The sequence below is a fragment of the Perognathus longimembris genome, chromosome 17 (assembly GCF_023159225.1).
Source record: "Perognathus longimembris pacificus isolate PPM17 chromosome 17, ASM2315922v1, whole genome shotgun sequence".
Classification (NCBI taxonomy): domain Eukaryota; kingdom Metazoa; phylum Chordata; class Mammalia; order Rodentia; family Heteromyidae; genus Perognathus; species Perognathus longimembris.
In genome coordinates, this window is record NC_063177.1 from 14,745,131 (window position 1) to 14,769,080 (window position 23,950).

The following is a 23,950-nucleotide window of genomic DNA, read 5'->3' on the forward strand; positions in this document are numbered from 1 at the left end:
TCCATGATTAATACAGCTGTGGCTGATTTCCTGCCACTCTAGAGACTGAGCTATTAGAGAGGGACCACTCTGGTCCAGGGTGGCCTACCTGGGATCTGGTGAGTGAGCCTTAAGAGAGTAACAGCAGCCAATCAGAGGTCATTATGATCAGTGAAAAAGGGACAGTTACAGGGGTAGTATGCATAGGCAGAAACAAGGGTACAAACATCCAGCTAAAACCCATCCCAAAGTGGCAAAGCGCATGCTAGAACAAAGCCTCAGAGACTGCATCTATCCCAGGCAGGTAGATGAGAATGAGTTCAAAATTAATCTCTCCAAGAAGCCAAGCGAAGCAGGTATGCAAATGTTAATTCTGTGGTCTGGCACTAACACAGGTCATAGCTGATCCCACTCTGGAGTCATGACACGCTGTCTGCTCATCAGCCAGTGCACTCTCCCCTGCCCTCTCCTGTCAGCTTCCTCAATTGTTACTGTAATCCTTAACTTATAAGTTTGCTTAAATGCTTGACAGAATGGGACCTCTGTCCCTGGTCCTGAATTATTTATGGGAATAGGGACTTGGAACTAAGGCCTCATTAGATGTTACCAGGAGGTCACCTTTCACAGTATGAGGTACCTTTTCCTCTGGATCCTGGACTGTAGGCTCAGAAAATGATTGCAGATGGTGAAGACTCAGCTTTACCATTCACAAATGAGGTGACAACAGCAGGTACCTTGTTGAGACACTGGTAGCTCTGACTCTCCTTATTGAGTAGCTTCCTTGGAAAGTGAACTTTGGAAATCTTGTAAAAACTATGAGTTTTCTTCACAAGAAAAAATATACATAAATATTTCTAACTTATCCTGCAACATTGCTGGGTCTACACACTGCTTTGTGGTCTCAGGAAGAATCCTTCCCCAGTTCTTAAGAAGCTTAGGCCAGGAAAGCAAGGGAAGGGAGGCAGGAGCCTCCTCTTCTCAGGGAGTTTCTGTATCTTGATCCTTTGCCTGGCTGTCCAGATCCTGTCTCTCCCCAGGAAGCTGGAACTCTGCTCTGCTTCCTCATTTCAACCAGCTCAGAGGGCAAAAATTATGCTATGAGGCACTTGGGAACTTCACAGGCTGCCTCTTATGTACTCAAGAGGAACCTGTGCTGGCCTATCTTCCTGTGCATCAGGGTCACCTTAGACAACAGAAGTGGACCAGGAAGAACAAGGCCAGCCTTCTAGATTCCAGGCAGCTGAAACACCCTCCTTTCCTGAGTACTTGAGGTTCTAAGAGGAACTAAGTGCAGCAATCATCCTCTGAGGCTACAGTCCAGGACCCAGAGAAAAAGGTACGCTATACTCTGAACAGGAACAGTGCTCCCTAGGGGAGGTGAGGGAGCATGTGTGTGAGTGTGTGTACATGCCCATGGGCATGTAGTGTTGCATGTGTATTCCATCCTTTAGTCTCTTCCTTACCTCCGTTCGTTGCCAAACAGACGGGCCACCTCTTCCCTGCCAGGGCTCCGGGCCCGAGTCCTACGCTCCAGCCGCCTTCTCTCCACCTGGAAGGCTTCTCGGTGGCTGATCCTGATGGCCTTAGGGACGTCGGCCAGGGCGGCATACTGCCTGCTGGCTTTAAAGGCAAAGGTGCTCCCCAGTCTTTCTGTTTCCCGCCCCCCAGCGCTGCTGGAGTCCTCATGGATAGGGGGCCGGCTGGCCTCACCCAGGCTGCTGAGGGAGATGCTGTAGACCATTCGGCTGGGGGCTCGAGGACCTGGGGAGTGAAGGGAACGGCCGAGCTCCTGGAAGGGCGACTCAGGGCAACCATACCTGCTGTTGGGGGTGCTGGGGCTGGATGGGGAGAGCGGCAAGGGCAGCTGCTCCTCCGCCTTCGGGTCCTGCTTGGCCTTTTCCAGGGAGAAGTAGCCGCTCTCAACCCGCACCTTGCGGCCACAGTCCACACGGTCACCATTCATGGCACTATCCTCTAGAAGAGAAGGTGGGGAGGAGTCTGGCTTAGATGGCAGCCAACTCTGCTGTGTGCAGTTTCCAAAAGCCCATATAAGATCAAACAGGGATCACTCAGGACAGTTAGTCAGGAAACAACTGTGGGGTGGAATAAACATTCTACCTATACTTTATTCCCTCCTTCTTCTCTCCTAGACAGATGGGGAGGCCTATCTTGTCTTATGTGGGGCTCTGTTGGGAGAGCAGGACTACACACCAAATCCAGGCGGGAAGATATCTACCAGTTGCTGACCAAATCCCAAGGAAAAAACCCAACAGCCAAGCAGCCTTTCCAGCTCTTGTAGGTTAGGCGGGTTGGAGGTCGGGGTGGAGGGACTGGAGAGAGGCAAAGGGCTTCTGTAGACTTGAGAGAAAGGGATGGTAGATGAGGGTAGGCATCTGCACTGAAGAACAGGCAGCAGAAGAAACCTGCTCTGTTCAGGAAGTTCCAGCATGCCAAGTGGGGAGTTGCTTCCTCCTCAGCACCTCATGTTACTCAGGGGCTGGGCAGGATGGACAGTGAAAAGAGACAAGAACCAAGGTAGTATACACAGTGTACATCTGGGGCTAACAACACGAGTACATGGTACAGGAACAGAGGCCTCTTCATACATGGCCTTGAAGCACAGTGGTTTTCATTTTCCTGATACCTCCTGGGGCTGACAGAATAGCCTTCAGGTGCTACCTTCTTCCTTTACAGACTGGGCTTAAGAGCTAGAAGGGACAAGGCAAATCAGTCTAAGAACTACAGTCCATGCCAAGCTAGGTGCTGTCCAGAGCTGTTGCACAAAAGAGAACATGGTTCAGGGTTTTGGTGGGCTAGAATGGAGGCACACTTCAGCACTGTAAGACAAGACACCGGGACAGGTGTTCACACAGACCAGCCAGCTGCAGCTTACCTTCTTTGTTGTCTATCCCTGGTTCCCGTAGGGAGCTAGCAGCAGGTGGCTGGCTCTGGCTAGGACCTTGCACTGGGCTCAGGCTGCTCCCTTCGGGCTGGTCCTTAGCCCTCATTTCTTCCTGCCACAGGGTGGATTTGGTGGTGGGGACTTTCTCAGCACTTGGGATACTGCTACTGCTGCTGCTTGTGACAGCTACCTTGGCAGGCCCAGGCTCCTGTGGAGACAGTGGTGTCAGGGGCACCCAATCTGAGCTGGATCATATCTCCTGGCTATCCAGCTTCAGGGGACACCAGGACAGCCCTACAGTATTGGAGTCTGAGAAGTCCCACACAGGAAAAACTCTTGCCTGATAGCACAGTGATCTCTGAGCCCCAAAATACCTAGTCCAGGGGGCCTCAAGCCATCCTGACAAATACACAGAGGAAAAGTCCTAAATTTCTGCCAGAAGTCTGTCACCAGACAAAAGGCAAGCTCTCCCAGCCAGATGGTACCTACAATAGCAGCCCAGGAGTCAATGGCAAGCCCACAGGAATTGGCTCAGAATCCACCAATGAAACTTCCAGGCATAACATACAAATCAGGGAGACATGACAAGGTGAAGGAAGAGAACACATTCTGCATAGGGCTCACTGAAATCTGAAAATCTTTATTATGAATGTAGAGAATGAGTTTCCACAGCATCTATGCCTAGCCAGTCCCTGTGGCTTCATTTATTCTGCTTTTGGACCTAAGAAGGTTTTTTAATGGGTACTGGGTGCTGGTGGCTCACACCTGAAGTCCTAGCTACTCAGGAGGCTAAGATCTAAGGATCATGGTTCAAAGCCAGCTTAGGCAGGAAATGCCGTGAGACTTTTATCTCCAATAAACTACTCAGAAGCCAGAAGTGGCATTGCGGCTCAAGTGGTAAAGCACTAGCCTTAAGCAAAAGAGGTTCAGGGACAGTGGCCAGAACCAGCAAATAGAAAAGAAGAAAGAAGAAAGGAGGATGAGGAGGAGGAGGGAGAGGGGGAAGAGGAGGAGGAAGGAGAAGGGGAAGAAGAGGCGGAAGAAGGAAGGAAGGAGAAGGAAGGAAGGAGAAGAAGGAAGAAGCAGTAGCAGATAAATACTGTGGCCTGAATCCATGAAACCAGGCTTCACAACCAACAACAACAATAAAGATCCATGGAGATCCAGCCCTGACCCTTTGGTCAGTTTCCTCAACCACTCCACCAGTGACCCTTTCTCTTAGTGGAAGTCATTTCAGGCCCCTCTGCTATGCCCCTTTTCTCTCCCCACACTCTAGGTCCTGCTGTTCTAAGTCAAAGTGGCAAGACGCTGGGCATAGCTCTGCTGGGCTTGGTGTAGGGCTGGAATCTTCCTGAAGACTTGGGGAGAGGAGAGTGGCCATAAAACAGTCATTGATAGCTGGGCACCAGTGGTTCATGCCTGTAATCACCTGTAATCCTAATTACTCAGGAGACTGAGATCTGAGGATCACAGTTCAAAGCCAGCCTAGGTAGTAAAGTCCATGTGACTCTTTTTTTTTTTTTTTTTTTTTTCCACCAGTCTTGGGCCTTGGACTCAAGAGCCTGACTACTGTCTCTGGCTTCTTTTTTGCTCAAGGCTAGCACTCTGTCACTTGAGCCACAGCGCCACTTCTGGCCATTTTCGATATATGTGGTGCTGGGGAATTGAACCTAGGGCTTCATGTATACGAGGCAAGCACTCTTGCCACTAGACCATATTCCTAGCCCCCATGTAACTCTTACCTCCAATTAACCACCAAAAATCCAAAAGAGGAGCTATGGCTCAAGTAGAGTGCTAGCCTTGAACAAAAAAGCTCAGGGACAGCACCTAGGCCCTGAATTCATGCCCCAGGATGGTGAACGAACACACGCACACACACACACACACACACACACACACACACACGCACGCGCACATACACACACACTCCTTGACAAATCAGTTCCCCCAGCCTCTCCCCACTCCACTCCCCCCCCCCAAAAAAAATCCAGTCTCTGATAAATCAGTTCCCTCAGAAGAGGGAAAGAAGGTAAGTTACACTGAACATTGGCTGAGGTTTCCAGAGAAGACCTCCCAAAGGAGGGTTAGGGGGTCCCTGCAGTCCAGCCCCACAGGGTAAGTGTACCTGTGGCATAGGTATGCCTCCTTCTCTTGGCACAAGATGTAGTATGAGACTGGGAGCTTTGGAAATAAATTCCACAACATAAAGTCACTCCTGACTCTTACCTCCTTCCAAATGCAGGGTGCATAACCTGGGACGAGATGGCTTCACTCAGATTTCTCCCCATCCTCATCCCAGAAAACCTGATAACTACCTAAGACTGTAGGGAGCTTGTTCTCTCTCCTTTGGGTACTGCTTAATCCTGCTTTTACACATTAAGGCAGACACTCTATCTTCCAGGGGATGACTAGGAGTCCTTGTCCTTGAGCAAAGATGTTATTCTTTTGAACAATGGGTGAGACACCTAGCATGTAGACACAGGGCCAGGTCTAGGCCTTTCGTTTCTTCTCTCTCTCTCTCTCTGTCTCTCTCTGTCTCTCTCTCTCTCTCTCTCTCTCTCTCTCCTTCTCCCTCTCTCCCTCCACTCCCTCTCCCCCCCCCTGATTAGACACAGGTCTAATCAGACCTTCCTGGAGCACCAGAGACTGTGCTAGACCCAGGCCTGGGGTTATGGCAGTAGCTATGCCAACACAACCCAGCAGCAACCCTGGGACAAGTAAACAGCAAGGTTATGCCTGTCTCTTCAACTGTTCTGGGCCCTGTGGGGGTCCTTCTCCCACAAGAATGCGATGAACCGAACATTGTTCTGCTGGTGGCCTACTGCATTCTTGTGGCTATCAGGGGACCAAACTCTGGGCTCAAATCGTGTGTGTGTGTGTGTGTGTGTGTGTGTGTGTGTGTGTGTACACTAAGGCTTAAACTCAAGACCTGAGCACTTTCCCTTAGCTTTTCTACTCATGGCTGGAGCTCTACCATTTGTGCCCCCAACAACACTTGGGCGGGGGGGGGGGGGGGGAGTACTGGAGAGATAGGAGTCTCACAGATTGTTCTGTCTGGGCTGGTTTTAACTGTGATCCTCAGATCTCAGCCTCCTGGGTCATGTTTATAATTCTAACTACTCATGATGCTGAGATCTGAAGATCGCAGTTCAAAGTAAGTCCAGGCAGGAAAGTCCATGAGAGTCTTATACCACAAAAGCTGCAAGTGGAGCTATGGCACAAGTAGTAAAATGCTAGCTTGAGCAGCAAAGCTCAGGGATAGCACCAGGCCTTGAGTTCAAGCTCCAGGACTGGCACTGGCGTGTGCGCATACACACATATAATCAGCAAAACGGGCTGAAGTGGTGGAGTTCCAGCTGTGAGTGGGAAAGCCAAATGAGAGCAAGAACATCACACTCTGAGTTTGGTACCCCAGTATCAGCCCAAAGTAAATAAAAGCTTCAGAAACTAGCAATCTCAAATGGAATGCTTTAGCTAGGCACTGGTAGCTCAAGCCTCTATAATCCTAGCTACTCAGATTGAGATCTGAGGATCGTGGTTGAAAGGCAGAGACCTGGCAGGAAAGTTCATAAGACTCATCTCCAATTAACCACCAAAAAAAGCTAGAAGTGGAACAGTGGCTCAAGTGGTAAAGTGCTAACCCTTTGGGAGGCAGAGGGAGGTCTGCCCAGAAACCGCAACATAAGCATAATTTTGAGTCAAAAACGCTCAGAAACAGTGCCCCAAATTCAAGTCCCAAGACAGACAGACAGACAGACAGACAGACACACACACACAATAAATATATACATATGTATCTCATGTGCATGGCGTGATATATACATGATATATATCACATTATGTACATATGTATATATACATGTACATATACACACGTGCACACACACAATAAACATATACATATGTATCTCATGTGCATGGCGTGATATATACATGATATATATCACATTATGTACATATGCATATATACATGTACATATACACACACGTGTGTGTGTGTGTGTGTATGTTTTCAAATGGAAGCTCTGAACAAGGGGAAGATAGGAGAGACCCTGCCAGGCTAGCTGACTAAGTGTGGGGGGAGAGGCTGGATCCCCTGTGTACTGGTTATGAGACATGCCCTCAGGGCAGGGGGTAACATCCCTGCTCTGGGATCATGTGGCTCGTTCCACTGACTAGAAAAGTGAAGCCTGGCCACGGGCAGCAATATCTGAGGTCAAGAAGGTCATAGGTAGGGAGACATAACCAAATTCCCTGGCCTACCTTGGCTCAGGTGTCTCTCCTATGCATGGTCTCTCCTATGCACTTACTGAGATGCACTACATGATATCAGTCTATACTGAGCAGCTTCCAACTTATTACCATAGATATAAGATGTAACACTAAGTGCTCTTATTCTGTCAGAGATTTTTCTCTCAAACCAGTCAGCCTTGGGGGTTAGCTGCTTCTCCCCATCAGTATGCTATTTTCAGGCTCTAGGAACCACTCTGATTATATGTTTTGCACTGACCTTTATTTTTTTATTTTATTTTTTCAGTTGTGGGGCTTGAATTCTGGGCCTGGGCACTGTCCCTGAGCTCTTTTACTCAAGGCTAGTGTTCTATCACTTTGGGCCATAGCTCCATATCCAGTTTACAGGTGGTTAATTGGAAACAAGAGTCATAGGAACATTCCTGCCTGAGCTGGGTTTGAACTGTGATCCTTCAGATATCAGCCTCCTGAGTAGCTAGAATTTAAGGCACCCAGCTACTTCAAACTAGAGACATCTCCCTTCCAAGGCAATCTGGCTTAAGTGTCCTCTGAAGCTCCGTGGGGAGGGACAGGATAAAGAATGAATGTCCAAAGGTGTGGGGAAGGGGACTAGGCCAGTGTATTCTGCCACATTTCTTTCCATTCCATCTCTGGCTGCTCAGTGATGCAGAGCAGCCAGGGAGGACTGCCTAAACTTAGGGACTCTGCTGACTCTTTACTCCCTTAGGCCTCTGACTTTGCAATACTCACAGGATCCCACTTCCGCCTGCTCACTCTCAGAGGGTTACAAAGGCAAAAGCATGGTGAGAGCAACAATTGGCACAGAGGGAGAAGGACTAACATTCACTGTGTACCAATGAGGGGTGTAATGTTTCCTTTAATAACCACAACCACCCTACCAATTAGATACCAACAGGACAATGTTGCAATCTAGCTAGTAAGGCTAGTAAGGTCACCTTACTCTCCTTGGCCCAGGAATGTGGGGAGTTACAACAATAATGGAAAGACAGAGCCATTCCCACCCTGAAACCCTGCCCATCCCTGAACATTCCCCAGAAGCCAAGGATGGTCAAGATACATGCTCTGCTGCCTACTGGTCCAACTCCTCCCCCCCCGCCCCCCCCCCCCCCGGCCCGACAGCTCCAGCATACATCCGTAGGCTACCCTACAGAGTTCTCAGATGTGATGTGAACTGTGGTCTTCAGAGTGTGGGCAGGAGGGAAAGAGTGTACAGGGTATGACCACCTCAATGGTAGCCTGACCCCTTCATCAATCTTTAACCTAAAGGTTCAGTTCACCCCAGGTTCCAGCCCCACTGGGGGAAATAACACCTGGCCTACCTGTGGGGTGGGAGGCTCCACTTTCCGTTTCTTCTTCTGGTTCTGCTTGTTGGTCCTGGGATAGACCATGAGCATCTCTAGCCACCTGGGAAAGGGGAGGAGACAGTATCAGGTAAGACTCCGGCTCTCAGGAACATGATCCTGCCCCTGGCTGGGGTAGTCCAGACCCCAGGCCCTATGCTTCCTGCCTGGAGATACCCATCCAACAGCCAGACCTCTGGGCACTGAGCAGGATAGGACATAACCCCAGATGAGAAGTGCCACAGTTGGGCCAGGTTGTGCTACAGAGTAGGCCAAGAGAGGCACAGTAAGTGCGAGAGGCAGGCCAGACGATGATATTGCTACTGCCACTGCCACCAGGGGCTTAAGGCACAATATAGGCTCCATGCTTGTAAAGAGGCATGCTTGACCACAGGCTTTGGGGAATGGGAGCACATCTCTGTCCCAAAGCTACTTTTATTCCCAGGGCTTAGATTTGATTCTAAAACTTCTTGCCCAGAGGGGATTTGGGGAGCACACAAATAGGCAGCAACTGGAAGCCAGTTAGGGATAGCAAACAGGTAGATTCTGGCCAAGAAGAAAACTAGGAGTCATACTAGCAATGTTCTTCATGGTCAACTCAGGAGTGAGTGGTTGACCTCCTAGACCATCTCTTACAAAGGAGAAAGCCAAGCAGAGTTATTCTGAAACATGTCTCCCACTCCATCTCCACACTCATTGGGGCCTACATGCTGGAAGGGTTACTGTGGATCAGCAATTCCTAGTGTAAATGGAGGAAATGCAGGCCAACAGGCCAGTGCCTTAGATCTGCTCTACCACAGCCTGATCATGACCTCAGGTACTTTTAGTTCCTTAAGAACGTTATCCCCTCATTTCTGAAACTGGGAGCTCTATCAAGCCATGACAGAAACACTATTTCTCTCTGTCCAGATTTTCACAAGGAGAAAGGGACTGAACTGCTGAGGAATAGAAGGTAGAAGGGGGCCTGCCTCTGAAGCCCACCTCCAGCCTTGGCTGTGTGGCCAAGGCAGCCAGCATTCTTTCCAATGGGGAAGGAACTACAGGAGACACAGGTCTAATCAGACCTTCCTGGAGCACCAGAGACTGTGCTGGACCCAGGCCTGGGGTTATGGCAGTAGCTATGCCAACACAACCCAGCAGCACCCCTGGGGCAAGAGGTTGCTGTGGAAGGTAGAGATGGTGGCTTTCTGGGACTGCCTTAGGAAGTGTTGGCAGCTAGGGAACCAGTCCCAGTGCAGGGAATCCCAGTGACTAAGCAGAGGGCTACTCTCAGCACAGTTCAGCCCATGACCAATAATGCTCAACCTTCTAGTAGAGGCAAAGGCTTGCATTATCAGAGCCCAGGTCTTATAATCCCTTCTCTGGGTATCCCAAAGCAAGAAAGGAGGGTGCAAGTGAACCTGCAAAGCCAGCAGATGAATGGGCTTTCCAGGATGCTGAGCCCTTTCCCTGCTCACTCTTGTGTCCCAGGGTGGCTGGGGCAGAGACCAGTGGAGAGGGCCTGGGCTCCTGGAGCTGTTCCTGTGATGCTCACAATGCTGGTGGGCTGCCCTTCTAGTTGCAGTGGCACTCAAGAGGGACCTAGGTCTCCAGAGGGCTGTCCCTACAACTTTCCTAGACTTTCTACATCAAGGTCACCTTTCTCCCTGAGGACCCCAGGTGTGTGGAAAGCATAGTAGGGATCGTAGAACCTTAGGGCACCCAGATTCCCTAAGTCTTGCAGGTGCCAGCCAATGGCAATGCCAGTGAAACATGCAGGGTGAAGTTTTAAGGGAAGAGGAGAGGGCTGGCCACTGCTAGGTGGGGATATGGTGCCACTGACAGAATAGAGCTGCCAAGAACTTCTAGGCTGGGATTTGAGAAGTCAGAGGTATTAGGGAAAGACTTGTTTTGTGCCACAAGGCACCTGCTCAACCCCTTATAGTAGAGATGTTAGGCTAGGACAGATGATAACTGCATCCTCGGCACATGGATTTATGGAACTCCAGTAGGACATGTCCAATGTTACATAGTAAAGAAAGAAGATGGGTAAATATGGAACTGGTAGGTACCGGGGCTTCTCAACGACAGAAAACAAAGTTGGGTTACTGAGAATGGGCATGTGGAAGAAGGGAAGCCCAACCTCTGGCCTAATTGTAGAGCAAAGTCAAGTCTTGCCTGCCCACTACATCCAATGCCACTTTCTCTTAAAGAGCTGTGTGCAGAGGACCCTGAGGCCTGAAAGTCCCTCTTGGAACATGGGAAATGGAAAAACAACTGGCCGCTTTCTCTAGTACTGGAAGTGGTCATTCAGAGAAGACCCAGGGAGGAGGGCTGGTGAGAGGGTGTTGATATCCCTGCCACATCCCTGGCAGAAGCATCAATACCTCCTTAGAACTGACCTTCAATGTGATCAGAACTACAGATTAGGAACCACGATAAGCAAAGAAAGCTGTAGAGAGCACTGAAATAAGGGTTTACTTGCAAGGTTGAGAGGAGGTGAGAAAGAGGGAGCATCTGTTCCCAGGACATATAGGTATGCTGGGGTCAAGAATCCCAGAATACGGGGAATGTGCAGAAGCTGCTGCTTAGATCAGAAGAGGGCCTGGAGGGCCCTTGGGCAGGCCTCTGTTGTAAGAACCTGGCTGCTAGACAGAAACATGTAGGTCCTAAACCAGGATAAGGAGAGAGACGAGCCTTGGCTAGACACAGGCAACCACATACGGCTGTGTCACTGAGCCACCATATAAACATTGGTCCCAAAGAAGCCCCCAGCCTGCCTAGTTCCTTAGTCTGCTAATGACAAATGTTTACTCAAGTTGTCTGGGTACAATGAATTCAGTGCATACTGACAGAAGAGACAACGGACAGAAGGAAATGGAGAACCCTGGAGGGGTGTGGGCTACAGTGAGGACGCTAGACTGTTACAGGGATGAGTCAAATGCTATGTATCACCTTCTCTTAACTACATGATGTCACTATTTCAGACCTCCATTCTGTCACTTTTGTCATCTCTGCCTTCCCTGGGTTCCAACATGGGAGAGTAAGATCCTCTAGCAGTGGTGGAAAACATTTTATCTGCAAGGACTTTGGCATGGTATTTATCTTTATATTGTCATGAAAAAAGCTCACAGAAGCCAGGTGCCGGGGGCTTACACCTGCAATCCTAACTATTCAGGAGGCTGAGATCTGTGGATCAACAGCCTGTGCAGAAAAGTTTATGACACTCTTATCTCCAATAAACTACTCAGAAAAGGCCAGAAGTGGGGTGGTGGCTCAAGTGGTAGAACACTAGCCTTGAGCACAAAGAGGCTCACCTAGGCGCTGAGTTCAAGCCCCAGGGCCCACCAAAATAAGAAAGAAAGAAAGAAAGAAAAAAGCTTGCAGAGTTATTGAATTTCAAGTCCCACCGAGGTTGCCTTGGCAATGCTAGACCACATCATTTTGCATAAAGCCTGTATCTGGATGTTCCCCACTACTGCACAGACATGTGTCTGGCAGCAGCTGATTTGAGTATGAAATGCAGGTGGTTACTCCCAAATGAAAGGTAGTCCTGCTGCGTCCAGGCCCTCAGCCCTCAGCCTTCTCACTTTTGCTGGCACCAAGGCTTGAACTCAAGGCTTTATATTCATTTACCCTTGCTTGCTCAGTGTGTGCTCTACCACTTGAACCATGCCTCTAGACCAGTTTTTGGGAGGAGACAGTCTTGTTGACTTTTCTGCCTGGGCTGGCTCTGAACCACAATCCTCCAGGCCTCATCCTTCAGAGTAGCTAGGATATAGGCATTAGCCACAGCACCTGGCAAAAGCAAGAGTTCTTGAGAAGCCCTGGACACTCTTTGATCCCATGGTTCTATGTTAAGCTTAGGAACAGACCCCCCCCACCCCCCCCCCACCCCCCAAAAAAAAGAGAAGAAAAAATAAGGTTCCTCTGGCTTGTCCCCTGGAACTTAAGGAATTTGAGTTTTTATCTGTCCAGCAGGGGGCACCCCATGGCAAGCAATGGCTCTAGCCCATGTTCCCTCTTACTCCTTCAGCCTGGCCCAGGGCTGCAGTTAAAATGTTAAAATAAGGCTCAAATTGAAGGAGTCATATTTACTCTCCTGCATTATAGCCATCAGCTTAATCTCCTCAACTTCCCATATTTGCTTTCTTAAGAGTTTCAAATGTATCTGCCCCTTTGCCTTAAAGAATAAGCAGGATTCTGAGACTCACTCCCAGGGAGCCAAAGGGCCAGGCATGTTAGAGCCTGATTACCAGTGTGTATCATGAAGTTTTTCATCATTGCTCAAGTCAGAAGGTGTTGGTAGTAAATGCCCTACTGCTACACTTGGAGCTCCCTGATATTCAAGAGTACAAAGTTCATGTCCTTCAGAATATCAGCTACTTCCAAGCAAGGCCTATATGCCACAGAAGTGAGCAGGCTTAACAGTTCTTTCCACTGAAAGACTAAAGCAGTGGCAGTAGTGTGGCGCATATGTAAGGCACAGACAGAGGACATGATTCCTAAGTGCCAACACTGTGGATCATCAGGAGCTTTGAGCACTGCATGGGGCATGTTCCCCAGAGGATTGAGGCACAGGATGACTAAACAGCATGAAGGAAAGAGGGTCATTCAAGACTGAGGTGATTGATGTTTAAAAAGCAGCACTATATAACTCAACACCACTGAAGTATAGGGCAGTAGAGGTGTTGCAGAGCTGGTGAGGACCTTGCAGACCTGTTAAGCAACTTGATGGTTTCACCAGAAGAGGGGCAAAAATAGTTAAGCCTTAGGACACCAATGAAGAGGCCCTAGAAAGACAAAGTGGCCCCAAAGTCTGCAGGACACACAGGTATGAGTTTGGCAGGTGTATAGACAGCACAAGGATGAGGCATGGAAACAATAATACTGAGAAGGAAGATAGGGAGTTCAGAGGAAGAGCCCCTTGGGCAAACTGTCAATGATGGTACAGCCAAATTAGCCCATGATCTACTTCACAAGGTACTCAGGCCTGGTCCAAGGGCCTGTTGGTGGTGCCTTGTGTGGTTCTGGACAACTCACCCACTGATGATTTCCTTGGTCTCCGCTCTGATGAAATGCTCTTTCTCGGGTGTCAGGATGCAGAGGGAAAACTTCTGCCCAGTGCGGCTTTCCCCATCCACTACATCTGTGCACTGGTTCATGTTGATGGTGCCCTGAGGGAGGGTTGTGGGCTGTAAGAAGAGCAAGAGGGCAGAGTCACTCAGAGGCAGCAGTAAAGAAGCAGCAAGAGGTGGTGTTGGGTCCTACAGCCTCTTGGTCCTCTAAGTTCTTATTTCCTACTCATCCACCCATCCAGGGAGGAACAGGAAAAAGCTGGGTTTTCTCAGAGGACAACCAGTTGGACTTTACTTCCTACTTGGAGAACAATATCCCAGCTTGTATTGGAGGAAGAGGTGAGGAGGGAGAGAGGAAGGACAGGAAGGGGACAGCTGTGGAAATAGTAGCAGCCAGGATCCCAGTCCCAGTGGGGTTGCTGATCTAAGAGAGTAGTAAGGAAAAGCTCCACAGATGGATTCAAAAAAAGCAAAGTTTTGTTGTTGTTGTTGTTTGTTTTGGTTTGGTTTTAGATGCAAGGTGGGGGCCAGACCAGAGCCAACATCCTTAAAGCACTCACTGTCTGTAGGGCTGTGGGCGTGGAGTCAGAAACCCACCCACTTTTGTCCAGGCCATGAAACATCCTGCAGAGACTGCCTGGCTCAACAAGCAGTACTTTTCTCCTCCCTTACATAGCAAAAACATTTAGACCCTGAAATCAAGGACAGAAAATCAGAAGCAGAAAAGTCTTTTTTTTGTTTGGTCATGGGACTTAAAACAGGACCTGGGTGCTATCCTTGAGCTTTTTCACTCAAGGTTAGCACTCTACCACTTTGGGCCACAGTTCCACTTCCAGTTTTCTGGTGGTTAATAGAGCTCACAGACATCTCTGCCTGGGCTGGCTTCAAACCATGATCCTCAGATCTCAGTCTCTGGAGTAGGACTACAGGCATGAGCCACTGGTGCCCAGCTCATGGAAAGGGAGTCTAAAAAATTCACATTGAGAGGGGCTGGATAGAAGATTCTGTTCTTATGTTGTGTTTTGCCAGTGCTGGGGCTTGAACTCAGGAGGTCTGGTGCCCTTTTGGTTTGCTTCCTCATGGCTGGAGCTTTACCACTTGAGCCATACCTCCAGCCCTGAAAGATCCTTTCTAAAGATGATAATATGTTAGCCTTTGTGTCCTTTAGTCTCACATTGCCCTAAACATGAGGATGCTTTCGGAAGACAGAGGGCTCCCGCCAGCCACAAGCTGGGATCTGTCCCTGCCACCCTTCTCTTCACATTGTTGATTCCCACTAGGAAACCCAGCAATATGACCATTCCTCAAGCCACAGGTGGGCGGACCACCAGCTTCACCAAACTCCTTACAGCCTACTATTTGCTTGGTCTTATTTCTAAAAAAGCAGCAAATTTTGCAACTTACACTTAAGCAAGGGGGGAAAATGGAAGCAGCTGGGGCAGCCTGGAGTTGGCCTGTCTTCTCCAGCTCAGTTCAACCACTTTTACCACCATTCATGTGCCAGTTCCTTACTGACAGTTGAGGGTGAGGGGGCATGATCTGAGAAGAAGCCTGTCTGGCACACGCACTGAGCTCAGAACAACCACCTCACCTCCACCCACTTCATCTGTCAAATGCAGGTTAGGTGTGAACTCCCTAGACTGTTCCAGATGAGGCACATGTGATTTTACCATCAAGCTATCTGTGAGCTCCTCTGGCTAACCTGCCTGTCCACCACACCTTCATGATTGCCAAAGGGATGCATGGGACTGCTGAGTCCTCACCTACACATGGTCCTAACCAGTGTATGCCCCATGAGACCCTCATGCCCAAGAGCCTTCCCTTGAAGACCTCAGGCTCTGCTCAGAAGGCAGACACAATAGAAGAGGCTGGACTCAGAGGGAGCCTCTGGATTTCTGTGGCAAAGAGCAATGGGCTTTAGAGTCGAAGTTCACAGAATACCTGCCTCAGTATAGAGAAGTTAAGGATGGCAGTATAGAGAAGTTAACAGAGGCCTCAGGTAGGCTCAGCACAGCTCTCACTGGTGCAACAGCCCACAGGTTCCAGGTGCCTCTGTAGATACCCATGGAGTGTCCAGAGAAGGGGCTGGGAAAGGCAGCCAGGTGAACTGTCCCACAACTATGCAGAGGGACTCCCTGGAAAAAGGTGATGGCCTCAGACCCCTTTTTGCATAAACCCAACTCCTTACCACCTCCGGTAAGGAGATGTAAAGCAGGAGATCCATCACTTATAGGTTCAGATTCTTATTCTAGTCTATATAAGTGCTAATTCTAGGCCTTGTCCAGGAGGCTTCCTCTTAATCCATTTTGGGCAAACTATCCTCTTGGAGCAGGATCCCTAATCCACAAGAACATATGTTCTCCATCCTTGGACAAGGCTGTCTCTTTGAGGCAGAAGAGAAAACTAATGGCTGCTTTAAGGACTTAATGACATAAAGCCATGAAGTGAGACAGGAGTGACCACAGGGGGAAGGGACTGCAGAGGGACTTTGCCAGAGCACCTCTTCTACCCTCCTTCATTCTCAAAGGTTGGTACACAACCTTTGGGGCCCAGTGTCACAACTCTGACACATACCCTCAATGAATGATAGATGTAAGTCATACCATTAAAAATTATAAAATATAACACATACAGCACACAGGTAAATAAAATGGGAATGAGGGAACATATCAATGGAAATTCTAGTATATTCTTCTCAGGGGATTACACTTAGGCCCTACTTTGATATGAATGTTCCAGGGGTCAGTGTCACTAAACTGCTCACTGTCTCCAGAGGTCCACTTTCCCTTCTGTGTAGGGCACTTGGCCACCAGTAAAGACCCTGGCCTTACTGTTGGCTGTGGTCATGCTCTCAATCTCACCAAATCAGAGCAAAGCAAGGCCAAACACCTCTCTGGGCCCCAGTTTCCTCATGTGTGAAATGAGGGTTCTACTTCCAAAAAGAACTTCAAAGGTGTTAAGAAATGGCAAAGATATAAACTAGGCTAAGAATTTAAGAAGTCAGTGCTCATTTACCACCTATGCACATTTACAATCTGTCCAGTTGTCTCTTCAATATTAGTTACCATGAGGTGCATTATCTGATCCTATAGGAAATGCAGAGAAAGGAGCAAACAGGGTACATCAGAGAAGAGAACTACAGTTGCAGAACCTAACCTACTTATGAAGCTTCCAACAAGGTGGGAAGAAACTTGCTGCTCCCAAATTAGATGATCTCATTCTTAATCTCAAAGACTTGTCTTTTTTTAATAACAGCTTTATTTCACACACCTTACAATTTACCTATTTACAGAGTTCAATTCAATGGCTTTCAGCCTGTTCATAAGAGTTGTACAACAATCAAATGTGGAACATTCTCATTGCCCCCCTACAAAACCTGAACCATTAGTATTACTTTCTTCCCATCCCCCCACCCCAGCTACTAATCTGTTTTCTGCCTCTGAAGATTTACTTATTTTGCATATTTAAGATAAATGGAACCATACAGCACACAATTTTGTGTCTGGCAGCTGCTTCTCCCTTCATAGTACGTTCTTAATGATTTGGCTGTGCTGTAATGTATGGGAGCACTCTGCTCTTTGTAGGATGTGCCACATTTTGTTTATCCACTCTTCTACTGATGAATATCTAGGTTGTTTCCACTTTGGGAGTGTTGGATACTGCTGCTATGAATATTTACATGCAAATACTCATGGACATGTATTCTCATTGCTCTTGGATGGGTACACGGGGAGTGGAATTGCTGTGTCACATGGGAACTATACATTTAACTCTTTGAGAAACAAGTAAAGAAGTTCCCAAAGTGGCTGCAATTGACATTCCTGCCAGCAATGTTAGGATCTAGTATTAATTTGTGTGTGTGTGTGTGTGTGTGTGTGTGTGTGTACACATGTGCATGTGTAAGTGTAGGGCCTCACACTTGCTTGGCTTTGTGTGTGTGCATGCTAGTCCTGGGTCTCAAACTCAGGGCCTTAGAAATTAGCTTTATTAGTAACTGAACCCCAAACCCTGGCTCTGCAGCTAACCACTTTGTTACTCTGTTACATCTCCTGCACTCACAAAGCTGGAACAGATTCGTTCAAAAGCAAGGACAAGTATCTAGGCTGTAACCCAAATTCAGGCAGAGGGAACAACTATCTCCAATGCTGTCAGCAAGAGGCCAGCTCCAATGAGCTCCCTGCCCTAGTTCTACACCTCCAGAGGTTAGCCAGCCCGGCCTCCTAAGAAGCTGAGCTTCACCTAGATTTGCTTGTTCCAAAAAAGATGGCTGTCTATAAGCTATCTAAATAGTAGTATGTTGCAGTTACAGGAGCAGTCCCTGCCAGTCCTCTAGTCATCAGGAACCTTCAGTTTTTTTCGGTTCCTTATACTACCTTGCTAAGACACAAGGGCTGTTCTAAGCTGAAGTTCACTTAAGCTAGAGAACAAGCAGGGAGAAAGAAGATAAAGAGCCTAAAACAAAGTAGAGCAAGAGCCTAGACATCCTACCAGTGTCTGCTACTGGTTCACAAGAACTGGGAATCCTTTAGTACTATATCTGTCAGGGTGAGAGCCTAAGAAATGTGGAAAGGCAAACTTCTAAGGGCCAGAGGAAAAGAAAGGAAAATGGGCTGGGAATATGGACTAGTGGTAGAGTGCTTGCCTCCTACACATGAAGTCCTGGGTTCAATTCCTCAGCACCACATATCACACATATAGAAAAGGCCAGAAGTGGCGCTGTGGCTCAAGTGGCAGAGTGTTAGCCTTGAGCAAAAAGAAGCCAGGGACAGGCTTAGCATACTCCAGGGAGGATAAGCATGTATCATCAGTCAGTAGGAGCTGGAGAGGTGATGTTGCCTAATACTATGAACATACTAAAATGTCACTTTGTGGTAGCTAAAATGGTAACTTTTTGATGACTTTTATGTTATCTGAAATTTGCCACAATTAAAAAAATTCTGTACCTATAGAGTTACCAAAAGACTGAATGAACATGCTGCTGTTTGTCTGCGGTGGGGCTCAGCTGGCACTGCATGCTGTCCCACCTGCTCCTCAGTACCCACCCATATGCAGTTCAGTAAGGCGTAAGGGTGGTATCCAGATGTGCCTCATAATGATTCCTGTGAGAGGAAGAGGGAATGAGCCTTGGGCACATTCTCCTTTCCTGGACCAGAAAGGCAGGGACTATGGACTGAAGGAGCTCTAGGCATAATGACCACTATCTGCCCCATTCAGAGGAGAGGGAAACCCATTATCTCCATGCAGACCCTGGTAGCCAGCTGCTTATACCAAACTGACTTGAGTTTTAAAAGTGACAGGCCAGGCTGGGAATGTGGTTTAGCAGTAGAATGCTTGCCTAGAATGCATGAAGTGCTGGGTTCAATTCCTCAGCACCACATAAACAAAAAAAAAGTCAGAAGTGGAGCTGTGGCTCAAGAGGTAGTGTTAGCCTTGAGCACAAAGAAGCTAGGGACAGTGCTCAGGCCCTGAGTCCCAAGACCCAGGATTGGCAAAAAAAAAAAGAAAAAAAAAAAAAAAAGAAAAGTGACAGGCCATGGCTAGGAGTATGATTCAAGTGGTATAGGGCCTGCCTATTAAGCACAACGACCTCCTAAGTTCAAAGCCCAGTGCTGCCCTCTGTCTAGAAGCAGACAAACAATCTCACACACTGACACTGTTAATGTGCCTGGCCATGGACGGAGTCAGAACCTCGTTTCTCAGGCTATGCCCCAGGAGATATGCATCATCTTCTGTGGAGTCCCAGGCTGATGGCACTGGGTTCTAGACATTTCCTGTGTCTTGTTCCCAGCTGCTCTCCCCACTGGCACCTGGTACACACCAGCTATCTGTGATTGCTGCAGCCCCTCTCCACTGCCTACCTATGGTCATTCTACCGCCAAGTGCTCCAAACTGGGTATTAGGTGGTGGGAGGCCTCAGAGAATCATGGGAGATATTTTGTGGGAGGCTTAACTGAAAGAGACTATGCTCATCCTATTTCAGCAGCCTCCAAGCTACCTGTTTGAGACTTTCACTGTACCTCCTAGCCCTGCTTGCAGGCCTGAAGCACCCAGAGCCATTGGCTTTAATTTCCTCAAAGCTAGCTCATCTCCTGCTGGGCCACCCTGTATACTATGAAGGGTAGTCCTCTACAAAACCCCTGGTTCATGTGCATGTTCTCCATACTAGACTGGGAGGTGCTGGACAAGGTTAATAGTATCCAGTTCCACATATCTCCTAAACTGAGCTTCAGTAAATATTTGTAATTATATTTAGAACAAACAGAATCCTCTAGATTACATGACAGGTTTATGGTATAAAAGTATTATTTATATATGTAATATACTAGCTCATATGCAAATACATTTTTTAATAAAACAAGAAGATCCATCTTTACTCAAACACAATGTTCTCAGGGCTGACAGGGTAATGTGCAAAGACCAGGCAGGAATGGGTCCTATTCCTTGAAGAGCATGGGAGGGAAAGGGTGTCTGGGAGGACATACATGCCCAGGGAAGGACTCCACCTGCAGGGCAGGGTCTACAGCTTCCTTCCCCACCTCAGTACCTGGGCCATCAAGGCCATGGGACTAATTGAAAGCTATCACTCCTACCCAGGACTCCATGGCATCTAGCAGATAACCAAGTAGAAAGGCAGATGGTGGCATGGTGATGCTGCCTCACTCCATTGATATGAAGCATATAGGCAGGCTGGCTGCCAGAGGCAGACCACAGACAGTGTTGCCAGGGTCTGGGCAGAAGATTGGGGTGATAGTTACTGGTACAGGGCCTCTCCTAGGGTTATGGAAAAAAGTGCTGAGACTGCAGTGATAGCTTTACAAACCCTGTGATTGTCCTAATAGACAATAACTTCACTGTGAAGGGGTCTCTGCTGAGGACAAGATTGGCTGAGCAGCTGTTCCTACCCCTCTGAGGTTCCTCTTACCTGTTCTGGCCTCAGCCAGACAGCATGAACTTTCTGAGGCTGTCAGGGCTACCATGGATTTGCAGAAAGGGGCTTCTAAGACATGGAGCATCTGCTAATCCCAGCAGTAACAGATGGCTGAGTGCATCATGGCCGCAGTCCCAGCCCCAGCCTGCAATAGTGGGCTAAGTCTGTGGCTACACACACTGAAGTAGTCTGTCTGAAGGACTTTATGAGGTACTGTAGAGATGATCTATCTATTCAGGGCTTCTGTGAGCAGAGGGAGGGAATAGGACATCCTTAGGCCAGCTAAACCTATTTTTGTAAAGGACAAAAGAATACAACAGCCCTTTTCACTTGCTGCCAAGACCAGGAAGTTCCTTCTTACACCTGCTATATCAGCCCTGCCTGCTGGCTATGGTTGCTAGACCCCACCAAGTAGCCAAAAGTCTCTAGAGCTTCCCTTGGGAAGCCCTCATTAACCAGTCAAGCCCAATCCTCCTAAAGTTGGGTCCAAAGCAAGAATTCTTACAGATATTAACACACCACGTTCACCAAAGCTCTATTTACAATAGCCAAGAAGTAGAAGCACTTTACCATCCACTAATGGATGAATGGATAAATAAAACGTGGAACATACATACACTGGAATAGTATTTAGCCATAAAAGGACTGGAATTTTGATATGTGCTATAATATGGATGAACCTCTAGTGTCAGCCCATCATAATATGATATACACTGTATAATTCTACTTTCATGAGGGGCCTAAGAGTACTCAGCTTCAAAGATATGCAAAGTACAATGGTGGCTATGGGGGAGATGGGATATTAATGTTTAATGGGTACAGTGTTTTTAGCTTAGGAAAGTGAAAGATCTAAGATGGACTCCTTAGTTGGAGTCCTTGCAAATGGAGGCTGGCCAATTCTGACCCCACTTCCCATGGACTCGCCAAAGCCTCCGCAGTGGTCCAGAACTGAGCTTAAGGTTGGGCATGCCCACCTTCTCATATCTCCCATGGCAACCCTAAGCTCCAGGCAGAGGCAGCAGCTGACATAATACCATGCCAGAGGCTCCAGCCCTCTGACCCAGTCAGGACTGTACAGGTCAGAACTTGGCCTGTTCTTCCTCAGCTCAGCCCTGAAAGTCGTTTGTCTCCTTCCCACCAGCAAGAGCCACTCAACCTCCTCTGGCTACACAAACAGCTCTAGTCATAGTCTTTAGAAGCTGGCCTTGAGGATCTGGTGTATAGGAATGGCCACTTGTCTAGCATCTAGACCTATAGCTGGTGGCCCAACCCCACATCATTAACTCCACAGCATCCACTAGATCCCAGGCCAGAAGCTGGACTCCATAGCAAGGATTAAGCGTGGCACCCAACTCAGGCTGTACAGTGCAGAGGTAGAGACACAAAGGGTATACATAGCCATCACTGCCTGCAGAGGTTAAGTGCTAAGACAACAGTTAGACTGTGGCAGGCCTAGGGCAAGGAGGTCAGGCCCGGAGATATCAAGAGTCGTTAGGCTGCTGGTAGCTTGAGGGCTGGACTTGCCCTATGAAGTCTAAGAATTAGAGCAGGTGAGCAGAGGGAAGAAGGTCTTTGGACAATGTATGTGCAGCATCATCTTCACTTCACAATGAGGCAGCATCATCTTCACTTACATACATGGACCTGGCCAAAGCTGACTCAGGTACTAGGCATTGGAAACACAACTATAAAGTAAATTAACAGAAGCCCTGACCTCCTCAGCTGACCTTCCACAGACTATAATTGTGAGGAGCCATGATGAGTAGGGAGGAAGTCAAAGGGCACTGGCCCATGAAAAGCCTAGTCTATGGCAAGCAGGAAAAGTGTCAGGAAGGAACAGTGTTGAGGAGGGAGAGTGACCAGCCACAGTGGGAGTCCTACACTCAAGGAAGCAGGAAGGCAGGGGCATAACCTGTACAAAAAGCCAGAAATCATTGGCTTCCAAGCACCATAGAAACACCAGCTGATGGCTCATTCATCCTTACATCAAAGTTGTCTTGGTGTGACAGTCTCAGAGTCTAAACACATGGTTCTAAGGTGGATGCCACGGACATACCTGTAATCCTAGCTACTCTGGCTAAAAACTGAGAATGCAAAGTCAGCCTGGGCAGGAAAGACTGTGACTCTTATCTCCAATTAACTATCAAAAAGCTGGAAATAGAGCTATGGCTCAAGTGATACAGCACTAGCCTAAAGCGGAAAAGGCCAAGGGATTATGCCCAGGCCCTGAGTTCAAGCCCTAATGCTGCCACATTCACACACATTGTTCTGAGAAGGATGTCAGTGTAACTGCCTATTGCCATTCATAGCACACACTTTCCTAATGCATCTATCACTAGTCCTCCCACTACAGAGACAGAAAAGGGGCTTCTGGATGAACATGTGGCTCCTTGGGATGCCAGAGGGGAGGGAGGTAGTTTCCGTCCAGGTCTGATTCCTAACTTCCTGGCTTCCTTCCCATGAGTTGGCCCCAAGTTGGCCCTGGACACCTGCCAGGCCTTTCTGGCCAGGATTTGGGGGCTTCCCCATCCTTCAAAAGCAGGCCTTCTTTGTAAGAACAGCTTTTTAGAATCTCTATGGTAGGTCTTTGGTTTTGCTTTGTAAGTAAAATTTATTTCAGAATATTTAGATATGCAGACAAGTTATGGAAACAATGAGTTCCCATGTACTCCTCCCAACACAGAACTACTAAAGTAACTGAAGTCCATACTAAGTCAGAAAAACTGTGTTCAGATCTCCTGAGTTTTCTTCTGATGTCCTTTTTTGTTCCAAGACCACACCACATGTACCCTTTTAGGCTACTCTGCTTGTGACTGTTTTCTCAGATTTGCCTTATTTTCGATGACCTTGACAGTGTGAGAAGTGCTCGTCGGGTATTTTATAGACTAGCCCTCAATTTGGGTGTGTCTGATGTTTTTCCATGACTAGACTGTGGCTATGGGTTTTAGGAAAGAAGACCACAGAAGTAAAGTACCATTTCTCATTCTATCATATCAGGATCCAACCTCCACTGTTGGTGTTAATTTTGGTTTCTCTACCATGGAGTTGCCCTACCTGCATCTATGTACGGACCACTGGTAAAGAGTGGGAAGTGATGGTCCATCTCTTTTATTGCATGGATTATTTGCAATTCTTTTGCGCCTCCTACATTTCTAATATCTCACTATAGGCCATTAAATTATGAAGCCATCAATGGATTGAAGGATTCCTGGGTCCTGGATCACCTGCCTTCTGGCTTCTTCCTCCCCTCTCCCCTGTAAGGGAGAGAACATTGTCGTCCTCCACATGGCATGGTTAAAATGCTTTTCTGCCCAAAGGCCTTCCATGTAAATCTAGAGAAAGCAAGTTGTGCCAAGGGCTGGTGGCTCACACATGTAATCCTAGCTACACGGGAGGCTGAGATCTGAGGATGCAGTTCAAAGGCAACCCAGGCAGGAAACTCTGTAAGATGCTCCAATAAACTCCAATCAAT

The 23,950-nt window shown here is 48.0% G+C and overlaps 1 protein-coding gene across 6 annotated transcripts in view; it reads right to left on the reverse strand.

Annotated features, from left to right (window-relative positions):
* Window positions 1-23,950, reverse strand: part of LOC125365104 (myosin phosphatase Rho interacting protein) — a 128,901-nt gene that overhangs the window by 44,345 nt on the left and 60,606 nt on the right. For 3 of the 6 annotated variants that reach the window (XM_048364934.1, XM_048364935.1, XM_048364933.1), the window contains exons 4-7: window positions 13,516-13,667; window positions 8,473-8,557; window positions 2,873-3,089; window positions 1,797-1,953 (exon numbers count right to left, since the gene is read on the reverse strand). In XM_048364934.1, the coding sequence (XP_048220891.1) occupies window positions 1,797-1,953; window positions 2,873-3,089; window positions 8,473-8,557; window positions 13,516-13,667 (611 nt within the window). Of the gene's footprint in view, window positions 1-1,442; window positions 1,954-2,872; window positions 3,090-8,472; window positions 8,558-13,515; window positions 13,668-23,950 lie in introns of all 6 variants that reach the window. The other 3 variants (XM_048364930.1, XM_048364932.1, XM_048364931.1) reach the window with 1 other exon arrangement.